Genomic DNA, 17,838 nt, shown 5'->3' on the forward strand with positions numbered 1-17,838 from the left:
ACAGTATAAAACTCAGGTCCTGTGGAGAACAACATATGCTCTTTACTGCTGGGCCACATTTCTAGCCTACCTTCCACTCCCTTTTAAAAGATTTATTTCCTTTATGTGTGTTAGTGTTCTGCTTGCATGTATGTTTGTGTGCCTCATACTTGTCTGGGGCCCATGGAGGTCAGAAGAGAGTATTGGATATCCTGTTGAATGGTGCTGGACTACTATGTGGGTGCTGGGAATTGAACCTGGGTCTTTGGAAGGCCAGTAATTCCTTCTAACCATTGGCCATCTCTCCAGCCCCCTTTGTTTTAAAAAGATTTATTTTTCACTTATATGTGTGTGTGTGTGAGTGAATGCCACATGAACAGACCTGTAGGGGTCTGAATACAGTGCTGGATCCCCTGGAGTTAGAGGTGGGTGTAAGCTGCCTGATGTGAGTGTTAGAAACTGAACTCCAGCCCTGAGATTCTCTTCTGTTAAACACATGCCCCGTTCTAGCATTGTGAGGCAGAAGAAGGAGGATTTAAGTTTGAGACCTGTTGCTTGAAATCTTATCTTTGTCTAAGACTGAGAAGAGAGGCTGCTCAGTGCGAGCCGTGGCATTCAGAAGCTGTGTCTGGGCTTAAGAACTAACCCTTCATCAGTTCTCAGATGGATGGATACTGAAGTAGCCACAGATGCAGAGTCACAGGGAAACACACGTCTTTATTAGAATTTATTTCTAGACATTCTAGCTTGCCATTGTATGTCACAACCAGGCTAAAGGTCAGCATGACATGTTTTTATATTATTTCTCACATATGTAAAAAACATACTTATGGGGCCAGAGAAATGGCTCAATGGTGAGAACCCTTCAGAGGACCTGTGTTCAGTTGCCAGCACCCAGACAGTGGCTCACAGTCATTTCTACTCCAGTTCTAGGGTATCAGGCATGATGCACAGACACACATGCAGGCCAAAAACTCATATGTAATTGGGTTTTCTTTTCTTTTTTTTTAAAATATTTATTTATTTATTTATTTACTATGTATACAGCTAGCCAGAAGAGGGTACCAGATCTCATTACAGATGGTTGTGAGCCACCATGTGGTTGCTGGGAATCGAACTCAGGACCTTTGGAAGAACAGGCAATGCTCTTAACCACTGAGCCATCTCTCCAGCCCCCTTGGGTTTTCTTTTTTATTCTACCCAGCTCCCAGATGAATACATGGAGACTTATTCTTACTTATGAATGCCCAGAATTAGCTTGTCTTGTTTCTTGTCAGCTTTTCTAACTTAAATTATCCCATTTCTCTTTAACTATGTTTTGCCTCTGGACTTTTTACCTTTCTATATTTTCTGTCTTACCTTCTTACTCTGTGGCTGGCTCTCCTCCTTCTTTTCTTGTTCCTCCCTCTTCTTCCTCTCCCCCAGCCTAGATTTCTCCTCCTATTTATTCTCTCTACCTGTTTCTTTCTCTCTACCTGTCTCTGCCTGTTTCTTTCCTGCTTAGCTACTGGCCATTCAGCTCTTTATTAGATCAATCAGGTGTTAGACAGGCAAAGTAACACCACTTTACAGAGTTAAACAAACACAACATAAAAGAATGTAACACATCTTTGCATCATTAAACAAATGTTCCACAGCATAAACAAATGTAATGCATCTTAACCACAACACTCATATACATAACAGAGATAATGGAAACGAAAAAACCAAACCATACCTCTGTGTTCTCTTTCAAAGAAGAAAAGGGTGCACTGAGGTCTGAGGTATTGTGGCAGGGACCATATCACACAAACAGCTTGTGCACACCCTAGAAACTTCACAGTTATAGAAGGCCCTGCCCTCTACCCCCATCCTGTCCTACCACTTTGGATACTCTGCTACTTAAAAGTGGAGAAACTTTGGGTAGGTAGATATGTGGAAGACTTGTTACTAAATCTGACTATTTTCTACTGAGTACTTAGGATTTATGAAACTAGAACAGTGAACAAGACAACTTTGAAAAATACTGAAAATAGGGCTGGAGAGATGGGTCAGAGGTTAAGAGCATTGGCTGTTGTTCCAGGGGTCCTAAATTCAATTCTCAGCACCCGTATGGTGGCTCACAGGCATTTATTTATTTATTTATTTTAAAGCTATTTTTTTTATTTTTTTAAATTTATTTATTATGTATACAGTGTTCTGCCTGCATGCATACCTGCACCCCAGAAGAGGACACCAGATCTCATTATAGATGGTTGTAAGCCACCATGTGGTTGCTGGGAATTGAACTCACGACCTCTGGAAGAGCAGTTAGTGCTCTTAACCACTAGCCATCTCTCCAGCCCCTCACAAGCATTTATAATGAGATCTGATGCCCTCTTCTAGACTGCAAGGACACATGTAGTCAGAACACTGTATATATAATAAACAAATAAATCTTAAAAATATTAAAAACAAGTCCTAAAGAATTACTGAGTGAAAGGATTTAAATTTTTGGAAGTTGCCAAATGCTTTTCAAAACTTACCAGGTCCATCTTCCAAAAGTTAAGTGTAGTCAAATCTTTGACTGATTCTTATCTTTTTCTTTGTTTGCTTTGTGTTTTCTGAGAGAGTGTCTCATTTAGCCCAGGCTGGCCTCAGCCTCACTAAGTACCTGAAAATGAACTTGAACGCCTGCTCCTCCTGCCTGAGCTTTCCAAGTGCTAGGATTATAGATGTAATCTAACTTTAATGTAATTGTCACTGAATATTTTAAACCACTATTTTCTAATGGGAGCGAGTCATGAAGAGGGCATTCACCATGTAACCGTGGTTAGTAAAGCCATACTGCTGGCAGCTGTGTGTGTAGAGTGCAGCAGCCTGCAGCTCTGAACTGACCTAGGCTTGCTGTGCTCTGAGCAGGATGTGATGGTGGCAGGTGGGATGGAGAGCATGTCAAATGTCCCATATGTGATGAGCAGAGGAGCAACACCGTATGGCGGGGTAAAACTGGAAGACCTGATTGTGAAAGATGGGCTAACTGATGTCTACAATAAAATTCATATGGTAAGTGCTACTTTTAAGAAATGTGCATGTGTTGGTACTCATAGAAGCCAAAAGGTGTCAATCCCCGGGAGCTGGAATCGAGAAGAATCTAACTGGAGTTCTCTGCAAGAAGTCTGTGCTCCCAGTTGCTGAGGTCTTTCCAGCCCCCAAATGCTGTTTTTTTGTTTGTTTGTTTTTCGAGACAGGGTTTCTCTGTGGTTTTGGAGCCTGTTCTGGAACTAGCTCTTGTAGACCAGGCTGGTATCAAACTCACAGAGATCCGCCTGCCTCTGCCTCCCGAGTGCTGGGATTAAAGGCATGCGCCACCACCGCCCACCAAATGCTGTTTTAATAGGGAGTGCCGTTTAATACATAATCCTTGACTTTTCATAACACATGTATTTTTAATACTTTTATGGTGGGTTCTATAAATGTTTTAGTCATTCACTTTATAAAAGTATTTTGCTATGTCCACTTCTTTAGCGTGGATCACCTATTAAAAAGCTGCCCCATACTTGATTGAGGTATTTCCTCCTAAAATGGCAATTGTTTCTTTCCTGCAAATTAGAAGACAAGCCACGAGGGAACATCACCTAGAATAGAGGAAGGGAATTAGAGAAATGGAATTGAAGCCTTAACACTGAGTTACGCAAAGGTAATTTTTCCTCCTTTCCCAGGGTAACTGTGCTGAGAACACTGCGAAGAAGCTGAACATTGCACGAGGCGAACAGGATACTTATGCCATCAGCTCTTACACCAGGAGTAAAGAAGCCTGGGATGCAGGGAAGTTTGGAAATGAAATCACTCCTGTCACAGTCTCAATAAAAGGTAGAGGAGGCATTTCCAAAGTAAATTTCAAGTTTATAGACATTTGTCTTTTCTTTGTTACATTTTACTTTTTTTGTTTGGGTTTTTATTTGTTTATTTGTTTTTTTTGTTGTTGTTTTTAATTTAATTTTTATTTTATTTATTTATTAAAGATTTCTGTCTCTTCCCCGCCACTGCCTCCCATTTCCCTCCCCCTCCCCCAGTCAAGTCCCCCTCCCTTGTCAGCCCAAAGAGCAATCAGGGTTCCCTGCCCTGTGGGAAGTCCAAGGACTACCCACCTCCATCCAGGTCTAGTAAGGTGAGCATCCAAACTGCCTAGGCTCCCACAAAGACAGTACGTGCAGTAGGATCAAAAACCCATTGCCATTGTTCTTGAGTTCTCAGTAGTCCTCATTGTCCGCTATGTCAGCGAATCTGGTTTTATCCCAGGCTTTTTCAGACCCAGGCCAGCTGACCTTGGTGAGTTCCCAATAGAACATCCCCATTGTCTCAGTGTGTGGGTGCACCCCTTGCGGTCCTGAGTTCCTTGCTCGTGCTCTCTCTCCTTCTGCTCCTGATTTGGACCTTGGGATTTCAGTCTGGTGCTCCAATGTGGGTCTCTGTCTCCTTTCCTCACCTGATGAAGGTTAATATTCAGGAGGATGTCTATATGTTTTTCTTTGGGTTCTCCTTATTTAGCTTCTCTAGGATCACTAATTATAGGTTCAATGTCCTTTATTTATGGCTAGAAACCAAATATGAGTGAGTACATCCCATGTTCCTCTTTTTGAGTCTGGCTTACCTCACTCAGGATAGTGTTTTCTATTTCCATCCATTTGCATGCAAAATTCAAGAAGTCCTTGTTTTTTACTGCTGAGTAGTACTCTAATATGTATATATTCCATACTTTCTTCATCCATTCTTCCATTGAAGGGCATCTAGGTTGTTTCCAGGTTCTGGCTATTACAAATTATTTGTTTATTTGTTTTGTTTTTCAAGAAAGGGTTTCTCTGTGTAGTCCTGACTGTCCTGGAACTCACAGAAATCTGCCTGCCTCAGCCTTCTCAGTGCTGGGATTAAAGGCATGCGCCACCACCATCCAGCTAGCTTTTACTTTTAATAGATTTTCCGTGTTGTAGAACTGATGTTTCCATTTTAAATGAGTGTTATCTTTGTTCATTCGAGCTGAACATGTTAACAGTTCTGCTTAAGTTAAGACAGGGGAGGGTTACAGGTCATCCAAGTATACAGTGCACTAAGCTTACTATTTTATAAAGTATTTTTAAATTTATTTCTTTGGTCTTGTGCTTATGTGGCATGTGCATGCTGTGGTGTAGCTGCAGGCGTTGGTTCTCTTCTCCCCCATGTATGTTCCAGGGGTTCAGGGGAGGGCATCAGGCTTAGTAGAAAGCTGGTGAATATTGTATACATAATAAATAAATAAATATTAAAAAAGGGGGGGCTGGAGAGATGGCTCAGCGGTTAAGAGCATTGCCTGCTTTTCCAAAGGTCCTGAGTTCAATTCTCAACAACCACATGGTGGCTCACAACCATCTGTAATGAGGTCTGGTGCCTTCTTCTGGCCTTCAGGCATACATGCAGAAAGAATATTGTATACATAATAAATAAATAAATATTAAAAAACAAAGAAAGCTGGTGTACTTACTGTTTTTGAGAAAATGTATTTATTAGAATTCTTTCTCAGCCGGGCGGTGGTGGCGCACGCCTTTAATCCCAGTACTCGGGAGGCAGAGGCAGGTGGATCTCTGTGAGTTTGAGGCCAGCCTGGTCTACAAGTGCTAGTTCCAGGACAGGCTCCAAAAGCTACACAGAAAAACCCTGTCTCAAACAAACAAAACAAAAAGAATTCTTTATCATGTAAGTGACATATAGCAGATACATTTTAAATTTATTCTTCTTTTTTCTTTTCTTTCAGTTTCTCGACACAGAGAAACCTGTTTCTGGAGCCTGTTCTGGAACTCCCTCTGTAGACCAGGCTGGCCTTGAACTCAGAGAGATCTGCCTGTCCCTTCCTCCCAAGTGCTGGGATTAAAGGGGTGTGCCCCCACTGTCTGGCCTTACATTTATTCTTTTTTTTTTTTTTTTGGTTTTTCGAGACAGGGCTTCTCTATGGTTTTGGAGTCTGTCCTGGCACTAGCTCTTGTAGACCAGGCTGGTCTCGAACTCACAGAGATCCGCCTGCCTCTGCCTCCCGAGTGCTGGGATTAAAGGCCTGCGCCACCACCGCCCGGCTCTTACATTTATTCTTAAAAAGATTTTATTCTTACTATATTGTGTGTGATTTATATACACATAAGTACAGGATCCTGAAGATGCCCCTCAAGCTGGAGAAACAGGAGGTTGTGAGTTGCCTCACGTGGGTGCTGAGAATCAAACTTGAGTCCTCTGGAACAATAGTGTATGCTCTTCACTGCTGAGCTGTCTATCCAGCCCCGCTTACACTTATTATTAGTGTGCATATGTATGTGTACACGTGTGCTCCATGGCCTGTATGTGGAAGTCAGAGGACAATTTGTATAATCAGTTTTGGTTTTTGCTACATTTACATGGTTTCTGGGCATTGAACTCAGATTGTCAAGCTTGTATGGTGAGCACTCTGTCTGCTGAGCCACCTCACTGACCGTAAAAAGTACTTTTAAAAAGGGATTTATATTAGAAGTCAACATCTAGAAATGAAGGATGAATGGCATCCACCTCTAGAGCTCTGAGTCAAAGAAAGCAGTCCAACAAATCCATGGTACAGACTTATTACTTGGTTTGGATCACTTCCCAGTGATCTGTGTGCGTGGGTGATAGGAACGCTTTATCACGCAGCACTGGCTGGGCTCTACCCTTGAAGTACAGTGAGGTCTGTGATCATAGACAGGGCTGGGAGACGGGGAGTGCAGGCACAGGCAGGAGGATGTATGTGCATTTGAGGCCAGCTTGGTCCACAAACTGAGCTTCAAGACCACCAGGACTACATAGAGAGATCATATCTCAAAAATGAGGGTGAGTGGAATAATGGGTTGTGGATGTAGGCTTCACTTCTAGGTGGACACTTGTTTGGAATGGCTTAAAGTACATCCGAAGTACCATGTTTAGCAGTTTCTCCCCGAGGGGCCATTTGTTGTCCGGACTGCGTGATTACTTAGCATCTCAATTTTAGGTAAACCAGATGTGGTGGTGAAAGAAGATGAAGAGTACAAGCGTGTTGACTTCAGTAAAGTGCCAAAGCTGAAGACTGTGTTCCAGAAAGAAAATGGTGAGTACTAAGAAATCAGACATGAGTTAATATGCAATGTTTATTATTGAATTTGCCTAACATTTTTTAAAGATTTTTTTTTCTGTGTGTTTGACCTGCATGTGTGTCTATGCACCACTTTGTACCTGGTGTCCTTGGGGTTAGAAGATGACCTATAAATCCCTGGGACTGGAGTTACAGTTGTGAGCTGCCATCTGGGTTCCTCTAGAAGAGAAGCTAGTGCTAACTGCCAAACAATTTAATTAGCCCTTGCCTAACAATTTAAACAAAGTAACTGTAGAAAACATCTAGATGTTACTTAACATGTATAGATACTGTATTCAAATAAAATTAGCCAAATAATAAAAATTCAAGGTATATTTAAATTTGTTTAACAGTTCATACCTTTAATATATTAAGTCCTAGCATGGGAGAGGGGATTATATAACATGGCTGGAGAATTGAATTTTCAGAGGCAGGTATCTCCATAGTTTGTGAACTGAAAAATACAAATTTACATAATACATTCCTTGAGGCTTCTGCTGATGGCTGTGTTCACTGGTATACTAAATATATAAATATATACTAGCCGGGCGGTGGTGGCGCATGCCTTTAATCCCAGCACTTGGGAGGCAGAGGCAGGCGGATCTCTGTGAGTTCGAGACCAGCCTTGTCTATAAGAACTAGTTCCAGGACAGGCTCCAAAACCACAGAGAAACCCTGTCTTGAAAAACCAAAAAATAAATAAATAAATAAATAAATAAATAAAATAAATAAATAAATAAAAAACAAAATACATGTTAAACTGGACATGGTCATTGATCTCTTGGGAGGAAGAGGCAGGTGGATTTCTATGAGTTCCAAAGCAGTCAAGGTTCCATAGCAAGATTGTTTCAAAAAAAAAAAAAAGAAAGAAAAAGAAAAGGGCAGAGAGAGATGAGATCGAAGCCAACCTGGTCTACAGAGCAAGTTCCAGAACAGTCAGGCAGGGCTACTCACAGAAGAATTCTGTCTTGAAAAACCAAAATTAAAAGAAAACAAAATAAGCCAGGCATGGTGGCACATACCTTTAATTCCAGCGCTTGGGAGGTGTAGGCCCGAGGATTTCTGTGAGTTCCTGGACAACTAGGGCTGTTACACAGAAAAACCCTGTCTTGAAAAATCAGAAATAAATAGCCGGGCGGTGGTGGCGCACTCCTGTAATCCCAGCACTTGGGAGGCAGAGGCAGGCGGATCTCTGTGAGTTCGAGGCCAGCCTGGTCTACCAAGGGAGTTCCAGGACATGCTCCAAAGCTACAGAGAAACCCTGTCTCGAAAAACCAAAAAAAAAAAAAAAAAAAAGAAAAGAAAAATCAGAAATAAATAAATAAATAGACTAATGCAGGGTTTCCATTGTCAATATTAAATAGCTTCATGGTACACAAAATGAATTCAAGTATATAGCTGAGTGATTTTAGTATTCAACTTCAAGTGACTGTAGAGAACACCTGATTCTGACATGGCTTTGGGGATACATAGTGTCTGCCGTGCGGATGCTGTGCGGATGCTGAGAAGAAACATGAGAGTTAGTCCCGTACCAGGGCCTCCACTGCTGCAGACATGCACCAAGTCCCCACCATACACAGTGAACAGCAGACATTCCCTGTAGAGCCAGCTCTGCGCATGTTTCCCCAGGGCAGAAATTACCTCCAGGCCTGTCTATAACTTGTCTATATATTTGACAAGGCAGACAGTGCTCTGTGGGTATTTGTGGGAGAGAAGAGGATGGACTCAGAAGAATGTGTGACTTTACGTTTTGTTGATTTCAGGCACAGTAACAGCTGCCAATGCCAGCACACTGAACGACGGAGCAGCTGCTGTGGTTCTCATGACTGCAGAGGCTGCCAAGAGGCTCAGTGTGAAGCCACTAGCACGAATCGCGGGTAGATGCTCTCACCTTGTTTTTCCTTTTCTCTTTTTCTAGTATTGGGAATGCAGGGCAGTAAACTGTAAACACATTGTCTGTCAGGGCTAGTACTGCTGGGATGAAACACCACGATCAAAGCAACTTGGGGAGGAAAGATGTGTTTAGCTTATGCTTCCACATCACAGTTCATCATCAAAGGAGGTCAGGACAGAAACTCAAGCCAGAACCTGGAGGTGGGAGATGATGCAGAGGCCATGGAGGAAAACTGCATCTGGCTTGCTTCTTGAGGCTTTCTTTTTCAGAGGGTCTCACTTTAGTCATACAGGCTGGCTTGAACTCATTCTGTCTAGTCCAGGCTGGTTTTGATCTTATCTGCCTGGCACAGCATTCCTTATAGGCTTGTGCCACGAGGCCTGGTTTGACCATTTTTCTTTCTTTATTTCTCTCTCTCTCTCTCTCTCTCTCTCTCTCTCTCTCTCTCTTCCTCCATCCCTCCCTCCCTTATTTAGTTAAAAAAAAATTCTGTGTGCATGTATTCTCTTGCTTCTGGAGGCCTGGGCACTCCTCTCAATTGCTTCCTATCTTTAGTTCTGAGAACAGGATATCACCTTGGTAACACAGAATAGTGGACTTGGCTTTCTATTTTGATTGATGTAGAAGTTCCTTTAATATTTTTGTTAATATATAATAATTTAATGATTTAAGGTTTTGGCAGTACTTTGGTGGGTAAAAGGTGCTTCTTGCCAAGTCTCATAACCTGAGTTGGAGCCCTGAAACTCATATGGTAGAAGGAAGAGAACTCATTCCCACCTCTGACCTCCACAGATGCCATGCCATGCATATGCCCACTCTCACACAAATACCCCGCCCCAATTTTTTAAAAAAAGAGTATTATTTAAAAATAAACAAACAAAAACCCATTCCAGGCATGGTGGCACATCCCAGCACTCAGGAAGCAGAGGCGGATTTCTCTGAGTTTGAGGCCAGCCTGGTCTACAAAGTGAGTTCCTTTGTAGAACAGGACAGCTAAGGCTATTACAAAGAGAAACCTTATTCAATGTCTGCATGTATGAGGTGTGGAGGTCAGAAGACAACTCTGTGGAGTTGGTTTTCTCCTTCTACCTTTACTTGGGATGCAGAGATTGAACTCAGGTCTGTATACTTTGTACAGTGAGTGTTTTACTGAGTGAGACATCATGTCAGCCCTTATTTTTACCTTTAAAATCTGTTGTGTCTAGATGTGGGATGTCCTTCTGTATGTGTTGCTTTTATTGGTTAAAGAAAAAAAAGTAGGTGGAGTCAGGCAGCCAGGCAGTGAGGGAAAAAGGTATGTATGCAGAAAATGAGGTAATGCCAGGGCCACATGGCAATACATAGACTAATAGAAATGGGTTCATTTAAGATGTAAGAGCTAGCTAGAAATATGCCTGAGCCATCAGCCAAACAGTGTTGTAATTAATAGCTTCTGTTATCTTTGTGATTATTTGGGGTCTAGGCAGCCAAGAAGTGAAAGTGCAGTTTGTTTACGGTGTCTTCTCTGTAAATAGAATTTACTTTATAATACATTTACTATTTTATTCTTAGCTTGTCATGACTAACTTATATTTGTGGTACTAACAGCCTTATGAGCTCTACCCCTGATGCGCCAGCTCTTGGGGTGTAATGGTTAATGCTCTGGACTCCTAATCTAGCGATCCAAGTTTGTTTCTTGGTGGAACCTGTTCCTTGAGGAAGAGACCTGGTCAGTTGTCCTCATCAACTTAGACCATGAAACCCAATATAAATGGCCTGCCCATGCGTGCTTCAGCATCGCCGGGGGCATGCTTCACTTTCACTTCTCATGTGCCAGCATTGCCCACTAGGGGCTAGAGACAGTTGTGAGATGACTGGTGTGGGTGCTGAGAACTGAACTCTGGTCCTCTAGTAGAACTGCATATGCTTGCAACTGCTCCCAGACCAGCAGTTCTCATCCTGTGATCCAAACACACCCCTCACAGGGGTCACATAGCAGACACATTACGATTCAGAACAGTAGCAAAATTCATTCTGAAGTAGCAATGAAAATAATTTTCTGGTTGAGGGTTACCACACATGAGGCTGTATCTATAGTGTCGGAGCATTAGGAAAGTTGAGAGCCCCTGTCCTAGTGCCACAGTTTTAACCTCTTTCCAGACAAATCAGTGTCTTAGAGACTAAATTTTATTAAGAACAGAATCTTACGAAAGGAGCAAATGTGTAGCTGGGTGTGGTAGTATACACCTTTAATCCAAACACTTAGAAGGTTGGGGCAGGGATGTCCTGAATATGAGTCTACCCTGGTCTGTAGAGTAAGTTACAGCATAGGCACGGCTGCATAGTGAGACTCTGCCTTAAAAAATAAAAAAGAGCAGGCCGGGCCGTGGTGGCGCACCCCTTTAATCCCAGCACTCGGGAGGCAGAGGCAGGCGGATCTCTGTGAGTTCAAGGACAGCCTGGTCTACAAGAGCTAGTTCCAGGACAGGAACCAAAAGCTACGGAGAAACCCTGTCTCAAAAAATCAAAAAAAAAAAAGAGCTAGTGCCAGGACAGGCTCCAAAGCTACAGAGAAACTCTGTCTCGGAAAAACTAAAATAAATAAATAAATAAAAAATAAAAATAAAAAAGAGCAAATACAGTCACACGGCACAGAGATTAGGCAATGCACATTTACTTGTTAGCTTTGCTTTTGAGTCTTATATACATGGATGAATCTTTGGGCATATGTAGAAGAGTTTAACAGTGTTTCTTTTTCAGCATTTGCTGATGCTGCTGTAGATCCTATTGATTTTCCAGTTGCGCCTGCATATGCTGTACCTAAGGTAAGAAAAGGTGATTTTGCTAACTTGTGCTTTGCTTATTGTATTAAGATTGCAGGTTTTTTTGCCAGGCGATGGTGGCACACGCCTTTAATCCCAGCACTCGGGGGCAGAGGCAGGCGGATCTCTTGAGTTCGAGGCCAGCCTGGTCTACAAGAGCACAGGCACCAAAAACTACAGAGAAACTCTGTCTCGAAAATCCCACCCCTCCCCTCAAAAAAAGATTGCAGTTTTTACATTTTACATGTTCATTTGCAGAACAGTGATAATTTGGTATTGAGTCTGTTCACTTCAGAAAATAGTTATGAGAGGAAACCTCAAAACTACCTTCATTAGAACAGATTATAAGTGGCTAGCTGCATCACCTGTAAATATGATGCTGAATGCATACACCTGGTGTGGTAAAGGAAAGGTACCCAGTCTAGAATACAAAGTAAGTAGCTGCTTGCAGAGGTTTCTCCATGCTGACAGGAACCATGGACTGTATGTCTTGCAGGGAAGAGTTAACACTAGATACAATAAATCCACATTGTTTTCTGTGCTTTCAAAGGCAGACATACCAAGCCTGTGTGAACACATTAAGAGGTCATAGGCAAACAAAGATGCTCAGGACGTGGAACCCCTGAACCTCAGGGGCTCAGGGTTCGGAGATCTCGGATGTGTTCAGCAAATATATGCTTACAAGGGATGTCCTCACCTTGACCTCTTGTTTGTGTGAAAAGGTCTTGAACTTGAGATCCTTCTACCTCAGCCTCCAGAGAGTTAGGACTGCAGGTGTATACTGCCCATCCAGCTAGAGCTGACATCTGGGAATAGTTTACAGGTAAAAAAAAAAAGGAGCATGTAGACATACACTAGAGAATGTTCAGACACAACACAAGTAGCTGCAGATCTCAGACAGGAACAGATACATTTGAAAGTTAATGCTCTAGATTTGCAGCCAGTGGTAAAATTTCTAAGGAAAGAGGACTTTAGAAATTTTTATTATCAAGCTCTACATTTTTCTCTGCTCCCCTCCCTGCCTCTCCCTTCCCCACTTCAACCCTCCCCCAAGGTCCCCATGCTCCCAATTTACTCAGGAGATCTTGTCTTTTTCTACTTTCTACTTCCCATGTAGATTAGATCTATGTAAGTCTCTCTTAAGTGTCTGCATTGTTGTCTAAGTTCTCTGGAATTGTGGTTTGTAGGCTGGTTTTCTTTGCTTTATGTTTAAAAACCACATATGAGTGAGTACATGTGATAATTGTCTGTGTCTGGGTTACCTCACTCAAAATAATGTTTTCTAGCTCCATCCATTTTCCTGCAAAATTCAAAATGTCGTTATTTTTTCTGCTGTGTAGTACTCCATTGTGTAAATGTACCAGTTTCCTTATCCGTTCTTCGGTTAAGGGGCATTTAGGTTGTTTCCATGTTCTGGCTATGACAAACTAGAAATATTTTTTAAAAGTTATTATTATCGGGGGCTGGAGAGATGGCTCAGAGGTTAAGAGCATTGCGTGCTCTTCCAAAGGTCCTGAGTTCAATTCCCAGCAACCACATGGTGGCTCACAACCATCTGTAATGGGGTCTGGTGCCCTCTTCTGGCCTGAAGGCATACACACAGACAGAATATTGTATACATAATAAATAAATAAATAAATAAATAAATAAATAAATAAATATTTTTTGTGTGTTTTATTAACGGTTTATTCTGTATCAATTACAATAAATAATAATTTCAGTTTTTCTTCACCCTGTTTCTATGATGTTTTCATGGGGTGAACAATCTTTGCATTCCAAAAGTAAATCCTAGCTGTTTAAATAAATATTTTTTTAAAAAATTATTATTATCATAAGGATAATCAGCACAAAAATCCCTTCCCCTCAAGATGAGGAACTAGTGAAACAAAACACGATCAAGACTTCACAAAAGGTATTTGTGTCTGAGATAATCCCACAGCTTTTCTAAGGAAACTGAGGGGACATGTGGGATCAGACAAAACTCTGCAAGAACATAGAACTAAGTAACATACAGCCAGCAATATACATGTTAGGGACATACAGCATGATGTACTGTCATGTAGAGTACATGTGGAATGTCCAGTTACATAAAAATTTCTGTATCTCTTAAAAGTAGACATCATAATGCATGGAAAACAAAATTCTGATTATAATACAAGGAGAAAAGCAAAATTTGAAAACAAACTCTTTCAAAAAGAAAAGAAAAGAAAAGCCTTTCCTATTTAATTAACTAATTACATCAAGGGGGAAATATAAACCAAAACTGTAAAATTCCAGAAAATAACAAAAACAAGTTGATTGCTAAATATCTGGATAACCATCTAAAATTTATTTTTAGGTTCTTAAATATGCAGGATTGAAAAAGGAAGACATTGCCATGTGGGAAGTAAATGAAGCATTCAGTGTGGTTGTACTGGCCAACATTAAAATGCTGGAGATTGATCCTCAAAAAGTGAATATCCATGGAGGAGCTGTTTCTCTGGGCCATCCAATCGGGTTAGTACTGTAACAGATAACCCACCCAAGTTAATAGTAGCCTCTACTATCTATCTATCAGCTGTTTCACTGTGTCACTCAAACATGAGTTCTGGGTGATCACATCCCACAGCGAACACAGACTTAGCACATCTGTGTTCTGAAATCTGTGTCTGAGTCGGAGTTTCTACTGCTGTGACAAAACACCACTACTAAAGCAAGTTGGGGAGGAAAGGGTTGAAGGAACTCAGTATAGGAACTCAAAACAGGGCAGGAACCTGATGCAGAGGCCAAGGAGGGGTGCTGCTTACTTGCTTGCTCCTCATGGCTTGTTATAGAATCCAGGATCATCATTTCCGGTATGGTGCCTCCCCCATCAGTCACTAAGAAAATACCCTAGAGGGCTGGAGAGATGGCTCAGAGGTTAAGAGCACCAACTGTGGTCCTGAGTTCAATTCCCAGCAATCATATGGTGGCTCAGAACCATCTATGATGAGATCTGGTGCCCTCTTCTGGCGTTCAAGCATATATGCAGGCAGGACACTGGATACATAATAGATTTATTTATTTATTTATTTAAAGAAAATACCCTAGAGTCTATCCACAACCTGATCTTCTGTCGGTGTTTTCTTTATCTAGCTTATGTTAAGATAACACAAACAATTCAGCACACTAAAAGTGATGAACAGTAAAGAAAACAAAACCTAGGCTTTTGTAAGAGCTGTAACCTCTTCCTGAAACTCATTTCCTAAACTGAAACGTAGTTAATACAGCTGCAAGTTCTGGCTAATAAGGTTTTCAAGAAGTTAATTTGGAGTGGAAACTCTTCTGGTTAGCTCTAAATTCTGTCCTTCATTAAAGAACCAAATGCTTTCTTGATCCTAGGATGTCTGGAGCCCGGATTGTTGTTCACTTGGCTCATGCCTTGAAGAAAGGAGAATTTGGTCTGGCCAGTATTTGCAATGGAGGAGGAGGTGCTTCTGCTGTGCTGATTGAGAAGCTGTAGACAGCCTGTTTTAGGAGACAGTTCGATGTGATCAGAAACCCTGCTGAAGTGAACTTGACTCTCTTGGGCCAGCTTATATTCAACATAAGCTTTTCATTTTTTATTATTTTCTATTAAAAATTTTTTTAAAAAATAATCATTATATCCAAAACCTATTGAAAGTACAAATAAAAATTTCTCCTTTAATATTTTTGGTAAACTTGAACAGTCTGACACCACTATTTGAAATACCAGTGTTGGTGCTAGAGACCTGGTTCAGTGTTAAGAGATCTGTTGCTAGCCAGGTGCCAGTGGCACAGCCTTTAATCCTAGCACTCAGGAGGCAGAGGCAGGCAGATCAGATCTCTGAATTCAAGGCCAGCCTGGTCTACAGAGCTAGTCTCATGACAGTCAGCCTGGGCTACACAAGACACCCTGTCTCGAAAAAACAAAACGAAGAGCATCTGTTGTTCTTGCAGATGATGTTTGGTTCCAGGACCCATATGTGGTGTCACACAACCAGGGAGGACTTGCACACTATGTTGCCGATGCCAGAGATATGAGATATTATGCTTCCTGACCTCACTAGCTGCTGGTATAAGGAGAAGCCATCCTGAGATACTTTGTAATGGGGGCTCTCTCCTGATGAGACTAGAGATCCAGCATTTTTACATCAAAATATACCAAGGAATAGGATTAGGTCACAGATGGGTTTCTTCAGGAAGGCTGCTGATCACCATTTCAATTGCAGTAACAAGGCTCCTAGACTTTCCCGTCTCCAAATCATCTGTTTAACACCCAGCAAACTTCCCATTCTGCCATTAGAATGAACAGAGTAAGACTGTGGCTTTTTATATTTTCTGTTTTTGAACTTTAATCTTTGGGCAGTCAAAATTGGTTTCAAATAAAGTTATGTGAGTACCAATGAAAAGTAGATGGTTAAATCTTCCAAGTGAGCATAAACTATAGCAATTCATGTCAACTAAGTCAGCACTGACAATCCTTACAGGAATCCTACAGAGCAGGAGGAAACAGTCACAAATATGAGAGCACGACAAAGAGTAAGTTCTATGAGAGGAACCGAGAACCAGAGAGAATAAAATAGACCATGCCCAACTCAGTAAACCAGCAGTTAGAATAAGAAAGAAATAATGAAATCAATAGAACTATTATAATGGGGAAAATTCTCAGCCCAAACTTTCAGTGGCTTCAACTTAAAAATAAAAGTATCTCAATTAAAAACATGATCAAAGTGTTGTCTACAAGAGAAATACTGACAGACTCATAGACTAACACTGGCAGAATGGTAAACAATATGCTCTTCAATAGAAGCTAAGAGCAAGCAGATGCAGCTCCTCATATAAGACACCAAAGAATGCCACTATATATTAATGGAACAGTCCATCAAGAAAAGAGAACAGGGCCTGGAATGTAGCTCAGTTGGTTGTGTTTGCCTGGCATTCCCAAAGCCCTGATTCCATTCCAGCACTACATAAATAGAGGTGGAGTTACAGAAGAAAGGATATACAAAACTTTACTGCGTGCCAGACATGGTGGCACATCTCTTGGAGTTCAGGCCAGTCAGGTCTACAGTTAGCTACAGGTCAGCCAGATCTACATAGAGAGATCCTGCTTCAAAAACCCAAAATGAAACCAAACCAAGACAAAAAAAACCACAAAACTTTATTGAGGGGCTGGAGAGATGGCTCAGAGGTTAAGAGCACTGACTGCTCTTCCAGAGGTCCCGAGTTCAATTCCCAGCAATCACATGGTGGCTCACAGACATCTAGAATGAGATCTGGTGCCCTATTCTAGCATGCAAGCATACATGGAAGGAATGTTGTGTGTGTGTGTATATACACACTTTATTGATATTTACTTCATGATGCTTACCATTTGATCCTGGCAATGCTCCTACCCCATCTGAGTGCTAGGATTACAAGTTTGTGCCACCAATTTTACCTCCACTTGCTATTTAGCATCAATTAAGCTATGACTTTAATGTACTTTGAAAATTGATTTCAATGGAACTTTAGTTTGAAATAACATGATTCTGAATCAGGAAGTAGAAATGGCATACGTGAGAAAAAAATTAATACTTATTAACAGCTAGAGTTATGATGCAACCAATGAACATAATCTATGCACATAGTGTATTAGTTCATACACATGTAGGTAAATGTCATACAAGCCTGAAATCCTTGACTATCAACTTTTGGAATAAGCTGTGTTTAATAATTCAGAATATTTGGGGTTTGTTCAGATAGAATGAAATAGAAGAGTGTAAGTCAGGCCCTTTGACAATGTTTTACCATGAAGTGGGTTCTAAGTTAAATTTGAGAACAAGGAGTTAGTTGTCAGAAGCTTTCGGACTTTAGAACTGTTGAGAGTGTGAATTGCGGTAGGATGAAATACAAATGAACATGGGAAAGGACAGCTGATTTTAACAAACTGTGAAATGAGGAGAAAGCATTTTCCGCCATTTTTTCACGCCAGTTACCCAAACAAATTACATATGGATTTAGAAGTTAACTACTGCTATTTTAAACTCGTTAAATAAAAGCCTAGAGAAATAAGTGATGATTTAGTTGAATATACATCTTGC

General features: G+C 41.2%; 1 protein-coding gene across 1 annotated transcript in view; it reads left to right on the forward strand.

The window, feature by feature from the left end:
- The window catches only part of Acat1 (acetyl-CoA acetyltransferase 1), a 29,780-nt gene extending 12,866 nt beyond the window's left edge, over window positions 1–16,914 (forward strand). The window contains exons 6-12 of the mRNA XM_075965906.1: window positions 2,860–3,003; window positions 3,660–3,810; window positions 6,959–7,054; window positions 8,842–8,955; window positions 11,712–11,776; window positions 14,112–14,269; window positions 15,134–16,914. Coding sequence (XP_075822021.1) covers window positions 2,860–3,003; window positions 3,660–3,810; window positions 6,959–7,054; window positions 8,842–8,955; window positions 11,712–11,776; window positions 14,112–14,269; window positions 15,134–15,254 — 849 coding nt within the window. The 3' untranslated portion in view covers window positions 15,255–16,914. The remainder of the gene's footprint in view (window positions 1–2,859; window positions 3,004–3,659; window positions 3,811–6,958; window positions 7,055–8,841; window positions 8,956–11,711; window positions 11,777–14,111; window positions 14,270–15,133) is intronic.
- The last annotated feature ends 924 nt before the right edge of the window (window positions 16,915–17,838 follow it).

The sequence above is a fragment of the Microtus pennsylvanicus genome, chromosome 3, assembly GCF_037038515.1.
Source record: "Microtus pennsylvanicus isolate mMicPen1 chromosome 3, mMicPen1.hap1, whole genome shotgun sequence".
In the NCBI taxonomy this organism is placed as follows: Eukaryota; Metazoa; Chordata; class Mammalia; order Rodentia; family Cricetidae; genus Microtus; species Microtus pennsylvanicus.